At 33.6% G+C, this 18,983-nt stretch overlaps 1 protein-coding gene across 2 annotated transcripts in view; it reads left to right on the top strand.

Moving 5' to 3' along the window:
• The window catches only part of LOC143229188 (SPEG neighbor protein-like), a 111,946-nt gene extending 95,287 nt beyond the window's left edge, over positions 1-16,659 (top strand). Inside the window, exons 5-6 of one of the 2 annotated variants that reach the window (XM_076461147.1) lie at positions 19-312; positions 16,185-16,659. In XM_076461147.1, the coding sequence (XP_076317262.1) occupies positions 19-312; positions 16,185-16,303 (413 nt within the window). In that variant the 3' untranslated portion in view covers positions 16,304-16,659. The remainder of the gene's footprint in view (positions 1-18; positions 313-16,184) is intronic. The other variant, XM_076461148.1, reaches the window with a different exon arrangement.
• Positions 16,660-18,983: the final 2,324 nt, after the last annotated feature.

The raw sequence follows: 18,983 nt of genomic DNA, 5'->3' as shown, positions 1-18,983 counted from the left end.
TTGTATATTCTAACATAGTAAGCAAGTCGATCATCAAGGAAGGCTTCAGTCAATATGTCAGAAGTGGCAGCACTATCACCTTGAACTGTGTTATACCAGAAAGTCCTGCTCCTCCAGATTATGTTTTCTGGTACCACAACGGGCACGTGATTAACTATGACACTCGAGAGGGCATTGAAGTGAAAACAGAAAAAACGTCACAGACTACAAGCACACTACATATAAGCATAGCTGGTCCGAGTGATTCCGGAAATTATTCATGTGTCCCGTCAAACGCAGATCCAGCAGAAATTATGGTCCACGTCATAAATGGTATGATATGTATTTGTAACGTGTGTATTATAAAGCTATAAATAGATCAGTAAACTATTTCTGTGTACCACTGTGTTGATACGGTACTTGCTATTGAAGTTTAGTTAGAAACTGGCTGAGGTTTGGTAAGCATTTTAAATTATTGGCACAAATAAAAACATTTCCTTCACCTGGAAAATTGCATACTGAAGGGGTATAAATCCGTTTTATACGATATTATGTTTTTTATTATTAATATTTAATAATGCCAGTATTTCTAAATTTATAAGGTTTACTACACTACTCAAAATAATTAAATAACAGTGAGAATAACTTGCATGATTTAATACAGATATTGTTATTAAGTAATTTCACTGGCATCACTGAGCTTATTTTTACTCGAAGTCTATTAACACTCGTTCAGTACGACAAAATGAGCATCCAAAAAACTGGTCAGAAAGTGTTTGTTTATTTGCCTCTCAGTTCTATAGAAAACTGAAGGAAACTGTGTGTTGTTCATATCCAAGAACACACTTTTAGTTCTCCAGACCTAGCTAAAAACTGGTTAAGCATAGCAAATCGTTACCAAATTGATACAAGTTTACAAAGTACAGTTAGCAGACCATTAATACAAATGGTCTGTAATCTGAACACTACTTGACAGTATAGGCTCAACGAAACTACTAGGCATAATATTTCCAGATAAATCAACAGTTCAGAGCAGCAACTGAACAAGAAACCAGTATAAAAATGGTAACAAACAGGTTGAATTTCATGCCAGTTAACGGTGTAATTTCTAGAACTCATCAACACAACAGCCTCGACTTTCAGTAGAGTAAAGAACATGTTGATTGAATAAACGACATCGTGGCAAAATACTTACTAAAAAATAAATCACTCTTCACCGTGCAACAGGAAAAGAGACATTTGCATGTTTAGAGAATATATTTTATCTCAATTTCACGAAGTAAGAAGTGCATATGGCAGTAATGCCATATCGATTTGTGCATGAATGAAGACTGGTGTCCACACTGTCGTTTATGTGTTATAGAATGGTACGATGAATATCTCATAACATTTTGATGTATTCTTACAACCATTGATGTTGACATATGCACGTGAAGCTGTTTAGTACTATCTTCCATCCCGAGTGTACTTAACCGTTTAGTCTCTTGGGAGAAGAGAGTATGGAACTAATGTACTGGCGGATAGATTTAAATATCATTAAATAAGATGCTTTATGAGAATGTTTGACAGAAAGTGATTCATCATCAAGCAACTCACATGGAAAAGAAAGCTAACTGCTTCAATAGCAGTATGAACTGCGTGAATGTTATAGGTGGTAACGCGGCCTATTAACTAGTCTTCTCTAACCACTTCTTGAAATGCAAAGTCTGCATTACAAAATAAACGTTTATAGACACGGACTACAAAAACAACCGTTAAAATATCGAATTACATGACTGTTTATCTAACACTTATTTCATGTGCCATGTTATTCCTAAAATAAAATTTAAAGAGAAACTGTGATAATTTTATTTTTTAGCAATGCATTCACTACCCAAATAATTTCATTTTATATTACACTTTAATATGAAATAACTATTATTGTCAGCAATTTATAATTGTTTACATTGTTTTCTAGTAAATATTAAATCTACATTTGTGCATTTTTTCCAGGATTTAAATGATATAGAATACCCACATATGTTGTACTTTCATAAAAGAAAGCAAGATAAATATGAAAATATGCAACACTTATGTATAATAAGAGCGACAACTTACTGATAAAAAGCTGTATAATAAGAGCGACAACTTACTGATAAAAAGCTGTATAATAAGAGCGACAACTTACTGATAAAAAGCTGTATAATAAGAGCGAAAACTTACTGATAAAAAGCTGTATAACAAAACTAATTTGACGTCGAACAAACAAAGTCTTTACGATTCTTGTGTGGTCTATAAAATATGAAATATTCAAGTGTAGTGAACTGGACTACTTAATATGTTGTAACTATAAAATGAGTAACGTTGGCGGGAAGTGAGTTGGACTGCTTAACATAATAATATGTAAGCTTCCCTACTTAGTGTTATTTAGTGAATTATGTCACAGAGGATATATGTCGAACTGGATGAAATGGTTGTTCATACATGAAAACTGTTGGTTGCTGTTCTAAGTGTTCAAGATTTGAAATTATCAGGAATTAAAACAAAACGATAATGTTATCAAAGATCTTACCCAGAGCATCATAGTATATGTTTAATTTATCAGGAATTAAAGCAACAAGATAATGTTATCAATAATCGTACCCAGAGCATCATATTATATGTTTAATTTTGAATGATTATTATTTTTAAATGCGTTTCAACACGAGTATTATTAGTAATGAAGTATTTATAAAAATCATTACGTTTTAAATGTTGATAATTAAATTCTTGTTACAAAATTAGATAGTTCTTCTTACTTTACAAAATAACTAAAAATATTCTATTAATATTTTAAAATAGGCACATACTGAAATTGTACAGTAGTATATGGGAAATCAGCTTATAATCCAGTTGTGTTTCACTTCCCTTTGGATATAAAAATGGCCAGGTGGTCAGGGCGTTAGACTCACAATCTGAAAGTCTTGGATTCGAATCCTCGTCACACCAAACATGCTCGCCCCTTCAGCCGTGGGGACGTTATAATGTGACAGTAAATCCAACTATTCGTTGAAAAAGAGCAGCCCAAGAGTTAGTCTAGTCTTACACTGCTATATTAAGGACCACTAGCGCAGATAGCCTGTTGTAGCTTTGTGCGAAATTTAAAAAAAAACAAAAGAAAAACCGATCTAGATTCATGCCTCTGGTCCTCTCAATCTTATTATTACCAGTCATACATCCAGTCTTCTTATTACCATCCTCAGTCATACATCCAGTCTTCTTAAGCTCCTTCTTTTCATCACTTACTGTATTACCATCCTCAGTCATACATCCAGTCTTCTTAAGCTCCTTCTTTTCATCACTTACTGTATTACCATCCTCAGTCATACATCCAGTCTTCTTAAGCTCCTTCTTTTCATCACTTACTGTATTACCATCCTCAATCATACATCCAGTCTTCTTAAGCTCCTTCTTTTCATCACTTACTGTATTACCATCCTCAGTCATACATCCAGTCTTCTTAAGCTCCTTCTTTTCATCACTTACTGTAACTGTTGTGATTTTGTTATCAACACTGTGACTCTTTAGAAGATTCAGACCAACTTTGATACCAGCTATTTTAAGCAAAACACAATTATTCAAACGTTCCACACCTAAACTGAGCGTTTTCCGCTGGTACAGTGGTTAGTCTACGGATTTACAACGCTTAAATCAGTGGTTATTTTCTCTTCTGTAGACACAATAGGTAGCCTGATGTTGCTTTACTATACGAAAACACACAAACACTAAACTGAATAGCTTTGACAAAAGTATTGAAATTGCATACTCTATGCATTACCATACCAGACCTCTTTCAAGAAATGTGTTGTGACTTTTTAAAATACATAAACCTTTAAATACTAAAAGATCTTCTGCTGCAGAAAACAAAGGGAGGCTAAAAATAGCAACAGTTATCATTCTCAGTGAAGACGACTCAAAAATAGCTACAATGTCTTACAAGAGAGTATTCACCCCTACCAATAAATGTGACAACATTTTGATGAACTCCAAATAATGTAAACAAATTTTAAAGAACTTTTTACTCAAAACTCTCTTGTGTTATGTGTGAAGGGTATTAGACGTCAGAAAATCTCACAAACACCCGAAAAACATATAAATTGAAATTTATTGATTGCATAAGTATGTAGTCCCTAAATTAGTAAGTTGAGAAAGTAATTTTGGCAACAGTTTCAATTCTGAGTCCATATGTCCCTACTACCTTTTTACAATGGGTACTTTAATTTGTAACCATTCTTTCTCGCAAATTTGTTTCCAATTCTGACAAGTTCGTTTAGGACCGTTAATGAACTGTAATCTTCAAGTCTTGCCATAAATTTTGTATTGGATTAAAGTCAGGACCTTAGTTGGGCCACAGAGAACATTCATTTTTTTTCTTTTCTAACCACTTCAGTGTGACTTTGATCTTGTACTTTGGGTGATTATCCTGCTGAAATGTGAATTTTCGACCCAGTTTCAAATTCTTGGCTGACTCAAGCAGGTTTTCCCTCTAGGATTCGCCTCTATTTTGCACCATCTTTCTTTTCTTCAATCCTGACAAACTTCCCGGTTCCTGCTGACGAGGAACATAATGCTGCCATCATCATTGTATAATAAATACAAGCTGCAGTATTTAACAGATACTTTTTATAATAATTCTAAGACAAAGCATGACATGGTGCTACCACCACCGTGCTTGACAGTTGGGGTGTTGTCAACTCTGTGATGTGATATTTCGGTCTTGTTCTAGATTGAACGCTTCGAATTTAAACCAAAACGCTCAATTTGTGTCTCGTTTGACCACAAACCATTCTTCCACATATCTTTGGTATCATTTACATGCTTTATCACAAACTTCTTATAAGTTTTAAGATTATTCTTTCTCGGTAATGGCTTCTTTCTTGCCAATCACCTATACAGGCCAGCTTCGTGATACTGAGGATGTGTCTACATATGAACAATGTACTCAGCTTGCAGTTAATTCTAATTTCTATGCAATCACCAAAATTCAATTACAATTAGTACTATTGTTTTATACTCAGTGTATATTAGTAATAAACTCTATTATAACCTACGTTGTGATTACTAATAAGCTTTCGTCTCAAGTACGTCCTAGGAAAGATTGTATGTGGTGGCGTAGGTCGGAGGGTGATTCCAGTATAATTGGACATCATAGACTGCCTTTTCTTAAGAATATGTAATAATTTTAATAAAAGATACTAAAAAGAATGAAATAAATCAAAATAACCTTCATTGACTATAGCTACCCTGAACATACGATAAAGTAAAAATATGTTATAAGAGATGAACCCTGAAAATAAGGTGGAAGAGCTTTACACACTCACAGTATTGTGTAGTGTCAAATATCTCTCAGATAATATCTAACAAATACATATAAAGCAAGCAGAATAGTAATTAGAAGCCATAACACAATATGACTGCAGTCTGAAATCACCGATCGCTCAAGATAGAACGAAACTTTAATTAACAATATGTGTAATGAATACGGACTATAAAAGTTTACAGAAGAGACTAAAAAAAGTCAAAATACCAAACTACCTGTAATGACCCACAACGGCAGAGAAGAATATGATATAATAAAATGAACGGCGCTAAAATAATGGATTTTTTGTTTGTTTTTGAATTTCGCACAAAGCTACTCGAGGACTATCTGTGCTAGCCGTCCCTAATTTTGCTGTGTAAGACTAGAGGGAAGGCAGCTAGTCATCACCACCCACCGCCAACTCTTGGGCTACTCTTTTGCCAACGAATAGTGGGATTGACCGTCACATAATAACGCCCTCACGGCTGAAAGGGCGAGCATGTTTGGCGCGACGCGGGCGCGAACCCACGACCCTCGGATTACGAGTCGCACGCCTTTCGCGCTAGGCCATGTCAGGCCTGAAATAGTGCAATATGAGTCATAAATTAACTGTCAACGTACTAAGTCAGGAGATTTAGATGAATTCTACATTTTTATATTAATCTACTAATAATGCAATATTGTCTTGGTAAGTGTAAAAAAATTAAAATATATGTGTGTTTGTATGTATATATCAACGTATAAAAATTACAACCCCAAACAATTAATGCAACAAACTTTAAAGAAAAACTAAGTTCTGCATTTACTTAGACAATACATTAAAAATCGTTTGTTTGTTTTTTGTTTTATTTTCTAATACTGATAACCTGCCTCGAAAAGCCTTACTCACTAACTGTTGACTCATTCGATAAGCGTGCCATCTATTAAGTTCAGTCAAAACTATTTACAAAAGCAATTTAAATTTCTCATTTTCAGTACCAGCATGGTGTACAAAATATATCTCTTGTGTTTACACAGCTAAGCGTTAAGTGTTAATACTCAGTAGGTTTTATCTATCTATGTTCTATCTAAGAGCTGAATTTGAATTATTTCACCATTTGTTTCATATTATTCTTTAGAAAATAAATGTGCCAGTTGTGTTGATAAAACTGTCAGGTAATATTACCAATTGAAAATTTTAAATCTCATATTTTAGTTAAAATACCTGTTTTGAGATTGTAATACGAAACATTTTAATAAAAACGTGTAAATTAAAATGTTTATACCCTTATCAACTGCAAACGATAGTTATTTTATCATGATTGGAGTCTAGTCGGTGTTAACTTAAGAATGTTACTAAGTAATCACAGAAGACTTTGTACTTATTACCTAAGTTGTTTCTGTAGCCAAACATACATGAATAAATGCTATAATTTTTTGCAGTGAGACAAACCTACAATCATAAAATAGCTTAGTTATTGTGGAAAACCAATATTTCTAATATCAACAAATGAATTTTTAATACACCACTAAACAAAAAACGCGTCCTAATATCACAATCATTTCAAGGTTACCCTTAATTATTAACATGTAACAATATTTGTACTTCTAGAAACACCCAATGGATTTTTATATTTATTCATTTTTTTCCATAATAACTTGTTATTTTTAATTTTTCTTGGCTTGAAACTTGATTTAACAGTTTTGAATTATCCTCATTTGTTGAGTTTGTTTGATTGTTAACAGATGGCAGAGTTTAGGTTATTCCCTACACCGGATAATTAATCGAAAAGAGCAAGAATTACATGATAAGATTCAAATAATCAATAAAAACAAACATCTTTCTTCTAGAAGCAATTTTAATTATAAAAAGCTTTATCAACAAAATGTATATTTACAAATACAATTAAAAACTTAAACTCACTTAAAATGTTATAAACATCGTCGTTTCTGTCGTCAAAATGTCAATGGACAAGCTAGCCTTTTTATTTTTCAGTGAGAAAAAGCATTACAACAAAACTAGACAAATCTACAGTGATAGATAACTGGGATTTAGTAGTTATATTATTTATTTAATAGTTATATTATTCTAACTATATAATTGTACATCGTAACACTTGCACAATTGTATAAGGATTTAAGTTTCTCAAACTCATGTTTTAACTATGAAACCCTTTTTGTTCAAAGTAGATACTCTTGCAAAAAGTTGTTTATAGAAGAAATTGGAATAATTGGACGGCTTAGTAAGAGTAACTTATGTTTCTAGAATTAGTTGTGCAGTTTAATAGCTAAGTAGTTTGCATTCCGTAAAGCAGTTGTACTGCTTACTAGTTAAGTTGCTTGTGTTTCATGAAGCAATTTTACAATTTAGTAGTGAGATAACCTTCGTTAGTAAAGGAAAATGTAAGATGTACTAGCTACATAATCCGTGCTTTTATAAGTGTTTGTATGATGATTTAGTTGTATTACTAGAAATAGTTCCAAAGGATATGACTCACATAGCTCTTTGTTACTGAAAGCATTCATAAAATATTGTTACTGTATAATCCGTGCATCTGCAGGTAGACGTTAGATGTAATACTTTCCATACTTTGGTTTCTGGTAATTGCATATACTGTATTTTTATGTCATATTCTGAGGTGCACTTGTTAGGTTATTCGAGTTGTAAGAACTCATGTCTTTACGAGTTCTTCTAAAGTGTAGTAGTTGTGAAGGGGACTTTATAGTAGTTGTACGGCTTAATAGATAAGTTGCTTGAGTTCTCTCTGCCATTCGAAGAGAAAAATCGGTCTTTTCTATTTACTTTAGGCATAAGCAATTGGGAAATAACACTTTCTGCTCAGGAACAAGAAAAAGTAAAATTTTTGTTACACAGTGTAATTATGTAAGATGGATATATGAAGAACAAGAAGTAAACAATTACTGTTGAAGAAAATAAAGTTGAAGGAACAGAAAATAAGAGTAATTGCGGACAGGAAAAAAAACAGATAACAAGCTACAAAATGTGAAAAATAACAATGAGAAGAAATCAAGGGAAGAGGGTAATGAAATGTAGTTTGGAACGTGGCGTGAGTATTTACTAATTAAAATAAATATAGAAAGTGTTTTTCATAGAAAATGAAGATGGAAGTGGAAGCGATAGAAATTTCACTGAATTACGAAAACAAAACATGACTAATAATTTACGAAATGTATCATTGATATTTAGGAGTAAAGCATGTGAATGAAGAAATGGAATTAAACTCAAGGAAGGGTAGCAGGAAGATAATATATATGGTTGTGGAAGATATGATTGTAGGAAATGGACAAAGACAAGTATATAATGTGCACAAGGAAGAATACGTGGAATATTCATCAAAAGGGCAGGGAAAGTTTCAATATCAACAATGAATACAAAGTATGCAGAAGTTGAGTACGTTACATTAAAATTATTTTGAAGCCTGCCTCTGCACCAAATCGTTACACTCCATATTATCGCATCTTTTCATTCATTCTCTATCTGACGATAATGCATTTTGACAAAACCTGCTGTTTTTATTCAAAAAGATTTCAGGATGTTTCAATTATGTCCAAAACACATCACTTTTCCTTAAATGCTTTCCGTGATCTATCTAGTTTGTTAAGACAATGTTTTCTTGTTTTCCATTTCAATATTCCTGTGTTCGACAACTTAACCAATAAGTCTTTTTTTACGAAATATTACGAATAACCTTTATATTCTTAAGCTGCTTGAGTTATGAGACGATTTAACAGAAGGCATAACTGGAAGCTTTACCTTTGGGAGCTTATACCCTGTTGGTGTTGTATAATAATACATGTATAACTTTGAGTGGTATAAATTGTTCATAACATAGATCTAATACTAAATAGAGTTCAATTTTCCTTAGCATCGTCTCTACTGAGCTCTAACTTACCCCTTATATGGTATCCATAAATTCCTTTGAAAAAGTTTTGCAACATTTTGTAAACATCTTTTGGAATATTTTTCACCTATTAACCTGCAAAACTTGCACATGGGCTGTTATAGCTACACAAGCTCTGTCGAATATCAAGAAAGAGTTCCATTTCCTCTTATAGTTTTCATGAATTGACTTTTCTTTCCCGAATACATGATGGAAGTAGTTTGTGTACACGTAAGTTGTGTAAATCTTCTAAACGTACAACCTTCTTGGTTGTATCGTTTGAGATAGGTGGATTACTTTTGTCACTGACCTCTCTCTTTGTGTATTCTCTTCGGTCATAGAATGCCATACTTTGCTCGTCACTGAACACCATTTATAACAACCCTGTGTATTCTTCCATATAGCCACTCTTCTGTCCAAGGAGTCAACCTTTCCCTTGCATCTACAGAGATAACTTTTTTTAACTAGTTTTTGATATGACACCTTGTTTAAGTACTCACTGAAGTTTCAGATGTACAAAATTCACACACTCATCTTCTTAAGCAGCAAGATTTTCATACAAATGTCAATAGATTAGCAAGGTAAGATCTTCCCCTAGTGAAACTGTGTTGGCCATTTAGTTTTTTACAGAAAGCTTTATAAATGTATTGCATGATATTATATGTTGTTTTGTAAACATGTATTTTTAATAGTCCCATCAAATTGAATATCTCAGGATTAATCAGGGATTGGGCCTTTTTATTTTCTTGTTTACATAAATGAAAATAACTGTGATATTATTGAGATCTTTGTGGAGGATATTGAACACATATTTCTAGCTGTATTGAGGATGCTTAGATGCTATATAATAACTTGTAAGAAGGGCTCATTTTAACTAAATTCCATAAATAATATATCTCCTCCACCCAACAAACCTATGATCCAATTAACTCATTCTCAACGAATCTTCCCATGGTTGTCATTAGTCATGGTACAACTTGCTACAGGTCTCTTTCCTTATATTTCTAGCGCCACAATTTCATTAACAACCATTTATTTTCTAATGGCGTTTAGCACTAGGGATATCCACAACTGAACACACTTTCTGAGCTGATTCTGGGAATATGTTGCACTAAATAGAGTTGTTACACTCTTTTCCTAAAAGTGATCTGTTTTTAATGGTACCACATTAGTTCTGAATGCCAAACATTTTCAAACATGCCGTTGTTTCACACCTTTAAACTGCTGTAGTTTTCACGTGACTTGCTAATTTGCATGTTCAAAACTGTTTTAATACAACGTATTCAACCTTCTGTATAAAAGTAAAAGGAGCTTCTCTGGTAGACTTTACGGTAGCAGAAGATGTACCAGATTTAATAACTCGCTAGATTAAGATAGAATCAGATCAGTTAACCAGTTATGCTGGAGATAAAAAAAGTAAAAATTAAGACAAAAATATTAAAATATGTAAAATGGAATTAGAGAGCTTGATATTAAACACAAAGCAACACAATGGGCTATTAGTGAACGATCAATTAATACGAAAACTGGAGGAGAAACTTTTATAAAATATTCAAAGGTAAACGATTGCATGAATAGGTGGAATAACGAATGAAAAATTATGATCATTGTACAAGTGCAGAGTTTGCAAAGACATATTAAAATTTTTGAGGGAAGGAAAAAGTCCCTAGCGAAATGACAAGTTGACTTTCATTGAAATTTAACAAACTAAATGAAAACTATAGAGTTACTAATGGGAAATAATATGGAATACAAACAAAGAAAGAGAAAGGAAAATATTTATAGAACCTAAAACTTGGCAAATAGCTGTAGAGTAATAAAATGATGACAATAAAGTTTAATAAAAGCCAATAAAAAACAAATAATAAAGAAAAGCCAATATAGCTTTGGAAACAGTTGGTACCATAAATAAGGCCTGGCATGGCCGAACGCGTAAGGCGTGCGACTCGTAATTCGCGGGTTCGCGCCCGCGTCGCGCTAAACATGCTCGCTCTCCCAGCCGTGAGGGTGTATAACAGGGGTGTGCAACAGGCGGCCCGCGGGCCACAAACCGGCCCGCCAAGCCATTTAGTGTGGCCCTAGTTGTTGTAATCTAACCATGTGGCCTGATCTGTAATCCAACGCAAATGGAATATTTTTAAAAGCATCGATCCTACGGGATTCCCAGGCTTCGACTCGACAAACTTCTAAAATTATCTTTGCTAGAAAGGAGCAGGCCCTTAGGGCATGAATAGGTGACGTGCACTAGCACTATTGTCTACGACTCAACGTCATGTCCTGAACCTCGCCTTCGCCCGCTGGCGACAATTTTCCCTAACCTCTGCTGTCCGTCATTCATTATTGGTGAAAATTTTATTACCTTTTACAGTTACTACAAGAGATTGAAGGTAAATTGATTATTATTTAGCATATTGTTGTGACTTTACTGAATTTATTAAAATTTTTGCTTTCAGATGCATCTGATTCTATGTACAGTGTGACCTCGTTATTCGCGGGGGTTACGTTCTTTACCCTCCCGCGAATAGCGAAAAACCGCGAATATTGGACGCAGTTTTAAAACGTATATGTATGCGATTATATACTAGATGAAATGCTTCCCAAACACTAATGATACTTATACTCATTGATGCAGTAATAATGTAGCAATATTGCATACTGTTATGTATTTCACTAAATTGTACCGTGCGTTACCGGGCTGTGCTTTGCCGTTTGCGTTGTTGGGGAAGCTGAGGCAGTCAGCCAATAGCAGTCCAATCTTGTTTGGTGAAGACGACAATTGATAAAACGGCTTGATTGAGTAAATACAACAGAAATCTCCTCGAAAAGCCCTTTCAGTCTCTGTGACCTACAAAACGCAGTTCGCGCATAACCCGCGAATATGCGGGGCCGCGAATGGCGAACCGCGAATAGGCGAGGTCACACTGTATTTTGCTATTCTCAATTAATTTAAGTACCGGAAGGCTATGATCGGGATGCCAATTTAGAAACATGTGTTTCTGTCCATAAGAGGTTCCATGTGTAAATAAATTCTATGTTTTTTTCTACTTTGCTATTTTCGTGAGAATAATTTTTTGTTTTGATTTCAGGGCTAGTAAAATGTCAGTAGTTAAGAAACGAAAAATTGATGATGAGGGAAGGTTATTCAACAGTGAATGGTGCACAAAATATCTTGTTGTCCCACATAATCAAGGTGTTGTCTGCCTCGTCTGTCAAACTACAATTGCAGTCATGAAAGAGTACAATATTAAGCGACATTACGCAACTAACCACTCCTCCCAGTTTGATGAAATTGTTGGTCAGGCACGAAAGGACAAAATTGAACATTTAAAACATCCATTGAAAAGCAACAAGGTGTTTTTACCACTTTCAAGAAAAATTCAGAACTGGTGACAAAACTGAGTTTTAAGCTTTGTGAATGTATGGCAGAAAAGGGAAAGCCTTTCAGTGATGGAGAATTTATTAAAAATTGTTTAACAATATTCACAGAATATGCATGTCCAGAGAAAATATATATGGTGGAGCAAACTAGCCTTTCCCTTTACTGTCTCACGCAGGACAAAAGATCTTTCAGAGGACATCAAAGAAACTTTGAAAGAGAGATTGAATTCGTGTGAAGCTTTCAGTCTGGCTTTGGATGAAAGCACTGATATCAATGACACATCCCAACTTGTCATTTTCATCAGAGCTGTTAGTGCAGGCTTTGATGTTTTCGAAGAGTTTTTAGATATGGCAAGCCTTTCCTCCACAACCACAGGACAGGATATTTGTGAACAAGTGCTTAAGGTTGTAGAAAAGTTTGAACTGAATCCTTATAAATTATGTAGTGTTACAACAGATGGTGCTCCTTCCATGACAGGTAGGACAAATGGATTCACCAAGAAATTTCTAACTGCAATTGGAGCACAAGACGTAGTTGTAAGCCATTGTATTATTCACCAAGAGAGCTTGTGCACCAAAGTTCTGGATTTTGCAGAAGTCATGAAAATGTCGTCCAATACGTAAATTATATTCGAACACGAGGATTAAATCATCGACAATTTAAAACTTTTTAGATGAGCTGGACAGTGAGTATTCAGATGTTTTGTACTTCTCTGCTGTACGTTGGCTTAGTAGAGCTGCTACTTTGAAGAGATTCTGGAATCTGCGAGAGGAGATTAAGTTCTTCATGGAGAGCAAACGTCAGAATGTGGACTTCTTGAGCAATGAGAACTGGCTGAATGACTTAGCATTCCTCACAGACATTACACAGCATCTGTCTGATTTAAACTTAAAACTACAAGGGAAAAGTCAACTTGTGAATAAGTTGTTTGAGCATATTTGTGCTTTTGAGAAGAAATTGGAACTTTCCAGGTTCAGTTGAGAAGAGCCATATTGACCCATTTTACATGTCTTGCAACCAGGAAACTGGAATTTCCTAATCTGGATTGCACCAAATATGGAACCAGTGTACAAAAGCTGCGTGATGAGTTTGCAAACAGATTTCCAGATTTCAGACAAACTGAAATTAGATTGAAATTGTTCGCTCAACCTTTTGATTTGGCAGTGGAAGACAGTCCTGATGATTGCCAAATGGAACTCATTGAACTGCAGGCTGACATGGACACTAAAAGGAAATTCTCTGAAAACAGTTTGCTAGACTTTTACAAACTCTGTATACGTGAAAAGTTTCCCAATTTGTCCCGTCATGCACAAAGAATTGCCTCCCTTTTAGTAGCACCTACTGCTGTGAGCAATTTTTCTCCAAAATGAAGCTCATCAAAACCAAATGTAGAAGTCAGCTGACTGATGAACATTTGACCAGTCAGTTAAGAGTGGCAACCACTTCTGTCAAAGCTGATATTGACAAGCTCTGCAAGGACTCTAAATTTCAAGTGTCGCACTAAAATGATCACTCATGCAAAAATATAAAATATTATTGCTTGCATTTTGAGAATTTTTTTAATTTATTGTGCATGTACACGAATAAGCTTGTTTTTTAAGTGGCCCCGCTTGATTGATGAAGTTGGTTATATGGCCCACCGACGAAAAATGTTGCACACCCCTGGTGTATAATGTGCCGGTCAATCCCACTATTCGTTGGTAAAAGAGTAGCCCAAGAGTTGGCGGTGGGTGGTGATGACTAGCTACCTTCCCTCTAGTCTTACACTGCTAAATTAGGGACGGCTAGCACAGATAGCCCTCGAGTAGCTTTGTGCGAAATTCCAAAACAAACAAACAAAGGCACCAAAAATAGCATATTAATTTTAGTATTTTTTATTACAAGAAATAACAGAGTCTTTTGAAATATTTATAATGAATTTAGAAATTTCTTTTCATCCTACAAATTACAAAACTTTATTTGGAAAAATTGTGGAATGTTTGGAAGAATGATAGATGTAGTAAAAATATGCATAAAAAGGCTAAACAGGATTTAAACAAAACAAGAAATATCAGATAGTTTTTGAAACATGAAAAGGTTAAATAAAATGTCTGTTACGTCCTACGCTATTTTCAAAATATTTTAATAGCTTGGAAAATATAACTATAAATGATGAAGTATTGAGAAGATATGTCGTTGAAATATGCTGATGACATTGTAATCATGGCGAATTTACCGAAGGTAATGTAAAATATCTTTTGGATATTTCAACAGATGTATGAAGAATACTAAACTATCTATAAATTTATAAGTCTAAGATTATTGTTTTAGAGAGGAAGAAGAACAGTAAAGAATGGAAAATGTAAATGATAAAATTCATCAGATACAGGTTTTAAAAATATAGATACCTGAGATATTGGTTTAACGACAGGAATACAATAACGGAATAGATAAGATCTATTGAGACGAAAGAATAATGAGTAGAGAATACATGTAGTGCAGCAAAGGGAACGAGATGCAGAATGTGGATAGACAGTTAAATTTATATGATATCCTGATACATTATATTATTCATTATGGAGCAGAAATTGAAGACGAAAAAAAAACAAGATAGAAAGAATACAAGCAAAATGTACAACGCGAATTTTGTGTTTAGATAGGAACACGCTTTTATAATTTTATATGAGGAAGACGTAAGATCTAATATACTGTTCAGAACAATAAATAAAATATCTACAGAAAAGTAAAGAAGCAATAATGAAGAAACTTGTACAAAATCTGCAATAAAATTATGAAGAATTACAAGTCTGTTTATTGTAATTATTCTAAATATACATGAGAACTGGTAGAAATGGATCCTCTTGGAAGACTGAAAAGTAATTGAACGATACCAGGTATCAGATAACGAGTAGCTGCATCTACAAGAGTGTAAAATGTATTAACTTCTTATCTCGTATACTTACTTTTAGGATACGCAACGAAGAAAAATGCATAAAAGTATGTGTTTGCGCTTTTAGAAGTGTAGTTATAAGTTCATTGATTATATTTCTCGTGTTTACACAAACAAAGTGTAAAGTGTATAATTTACAAAGTCATAATCCGTATAACTTGACGGTATTGTAGCTCAACAACTTGCATTCTTAAAAGTAATTGTGAGATGCATCTATTTATTCCATAAACCTTTAGAAGTCTTTGAAAATGTATTATTTACATAGCCTGATTTTCTAAGAATAGTAGTAAGGTGTAGTAGCTAAATAGTCTGTGTTCGGTTGTAAATCATAACAACTATATAGTTTGTGCTTTTAGGAACAATATTAAGGTATTGTTGAATAGCTGGCATTTATAAAATAACTGTGATGTGAAGTGTTTCTAGGAATAGTGTTAAATAGTTACACAACCAGAATTTATAGAAGTAGAGGTATTTATAACAATAACTGGCATTTCTAGAAGCAAGTATAAGTAGTATTTCTTTAACCTTTTGTCTAATATTAAAAAAAAATATGCAACTATATAATATCTGTAAGTCTGAAGTGTCGTACCCGTAGAATGTAGTATGTTATGCGATTCCTAATATTCGTTTACATTTTTGAGGAATTATTTCAGTTGGATTTCTAAATTAATCAACTGTATATTTTTTTCTTTTCCATAGGAGAAAATCCGGCAGCTATGCAGGATGGAAAGCATACTGCATCAGCAATGAAACTGATCCCATCGGGTGTACTTATTCCGGTATTATTGTATAATTCTGTCATTCTAGTGAAACGATGATATTAAATGTGTAGTCTCCATAAAGACGAGATTAGCGAGTGTGAACCTATGACCTGAAAGGAAATTGAATGTTAAACAAGACCACACAATAACCTGGGCCCGCTAACGTCCGAAATGAAACAACCTATTACCAACTCCGTCATTTCTTTGGCAACAAACGCTTTACCCCATGTCCAATGCAAATTATATTTTAACACATTTACCATATATAGACACCGTTACAAAAATAATCCATTACAGTTCAGGTTCTCTGCGATCTGCATGAAAACCTTGCAATTATCCGTTATTACCACCCAATCTGTATAATTTTATGATAAATTAAACAAGGTTTATTTTGAAAAAAGATACTTGTGAATCATTAGTCTTTTTTAGCATGTCATGAAGAAAAACGATCGGATATTGTTGTGAAAGAATACATCAAATGACCAGAATATCTATCGAACGTTCCATAGTTTTCTGTGGGTGAATGAAATGCTGATAGACGTAAGTTGTTTGAAAAGTTATGTTTTATACTTTCTCATTTTGGTTTTGAATCGTTGCTAAAAATTCATATTGTTCTAGTTTTCATTCCATGTTTCTTTCTGTAAAATCTTTTAGTGTCCACAACAGTAACAAAATAATTGTTTAACTAGACCTTTAAAGGAAATCCGCACACACAAAGGGAAGTTTTATGTAGATTAGGATAATGCTAATATTACACATAGTACACGAAATAGAAAAATTCTTATTTTTAAGAATGACAACGTGTTACGAGGAGCTGGAAAGAGCAGTGACAACAAATCATACCCTTTTTCGTAACTGATTCTTATTTTTAAGAATGACAACGTGTTACGAGGAGCTGGAAAGAGCAGTGACAACAAATCATACCCTTTTTCGTAACTGAACTATGCCAATGTACTCTGGAAATAAAAGTGATAGCTGTTTAAATCACTATTCTTTCTCTTTTATCAATGATGTGTTTCTCAGAACGCATATTTGTTTAGAGCTAAAAGTAAAATATAAATGTCTCAGCTGTAGAAGACACAGGTCAGGAACCATCGTTGTGGGTAATTTGGGTCCCACTTGCCAAAGACGCCATCAGAGGGCGAAACAAGTGTGTCCACCTCAAATGTAGAGGCGATAATATCATTAGAGATCGATGACATCATAGTTCCAGGAAACGTATTACTAGCTCCACGATACGAAACAAGAGAGCGAATTGGCATGATGTAAATAAACATAACTTAAAACTTAAAACTAAGAACTTATTCTAATTTCGTAACCATACTTTTCAGTTTCACGTTATAAATAAAGTATTAAATGAACATACAAAACTGTCAATCCAGTAGGATTGCATACGGGTCTCAATTTATATTTTTGTTTTAATCCATATATTTATTTATATTAGATGTGTTTACAAAAGCAGATAATGTTACTAAGTGTAGTGTTTGTCTAGGCAGAGGATGATAAACTCATTGTCTCAACATGGTGAATATCTGTATTTAAATCTATTATTTGTTTAATATAACAACGAATCAGTTCTCAACACACTGTTTTTTAACAATTTATAACAATTTATTATGTTTCCCAATATAAACTTTGCAATCTAATCTACATGAAAAGAAAGTTGTCTCAACATGCCATCAATGACTAGAATTAATTAAGTTCTAACAGTAATACAGTTGTTTTATGTAAGAAACACTTCATTAATTCACTGGTTCTATATTTAATAATACTTTTTGCTATTTTTAGAGCTGAATAGTGTTAGTGTTACATTTTGCATACTACTTAAAAGCTTTTAAAACACTTAATCTTTTAAAGTATTGAACTATGATTTTAGTTTTTATATGTGATCACATATTTTTACAATTATTGCCTTAAAAGCGTGTTCATAGTTTCCAGACTGCTCCAGAAAAAGAAAGGTCCACCTTCCGAAAGCACTCGGGTTAAAAGGGTTTCTGTTTCAGTTTTGCCTTAAAAGCGTGATTATTTAAATATCATACATATTCATTAGTTTATTCTTATGCTATATTTACAGTGTTTTTTATGAGTCAAAGATGTTATTATAACTAAGGATAGTGTTATTTTAGTCAGGAAATGATCCACAGAAGTTTAACACACATGCTGTTTCATTTTCAAAAGTCAATGAGACAACTATTATAACAGTTTTAATTATACATTATTTGAATAAGGCAGTTATTATGAACAATAATTTACTTTACATACATTTTTCGTCCTAAAGAGGACGTTTATATATTCATATATAATGCATATTACAATGTTCTTTTGTTAATCCTCTAGGTATGATTTCATTTTGATAAAGCTAAATATGAAAAATAAACGACCTACTGTGTAACTTTACTGTTACAGAATCTAGTTGAAGTAACAGCACTTATCATTTACTTAACTTTCTATTCATAAAACTTTGAGATACACCTCTGTCTGACACCAAAATCACTTTTTGTTAGTTTGTTTAGAATTAAGCACAAAGCTACACAATGGACTATCTGTGCTCTGCCCACCAGGAGTATCGAAACTTTGTTTATAGTGGTGAATCTGCAGACATATCACTGTGCCACTGGGGGAAACTTTTTGTTAGAAAATAGCAATGTAATCACGTGGACACACAAATAAATGATGTCAAGACGGCAGTTTGTTAGGATATACAGAGGTCATTACATGGTTAATGTACTACAGATGA

This window comes from Tachypleus tridentatus, chromosome 10 (assembly GCF_004210375.1).
Source record: "Tachypleus tridentatus isolate NWPU-2018 chromosome 10, ASM421037v1, whole genome shotgun sequence".
In the NCBI taxonomy this organism is placed as follows: Eukaryota; Metazoa; Arthropoda; class Merostomata; order Xiphosura; family Limulidae; genus Tachypleus; species Tachypleus tridentatus.
The sequence above is the reverse complement of the archived record's forward strand: the minus strand, read 5'-3'. Positions and strand labels throughout refer to the sequence as shown.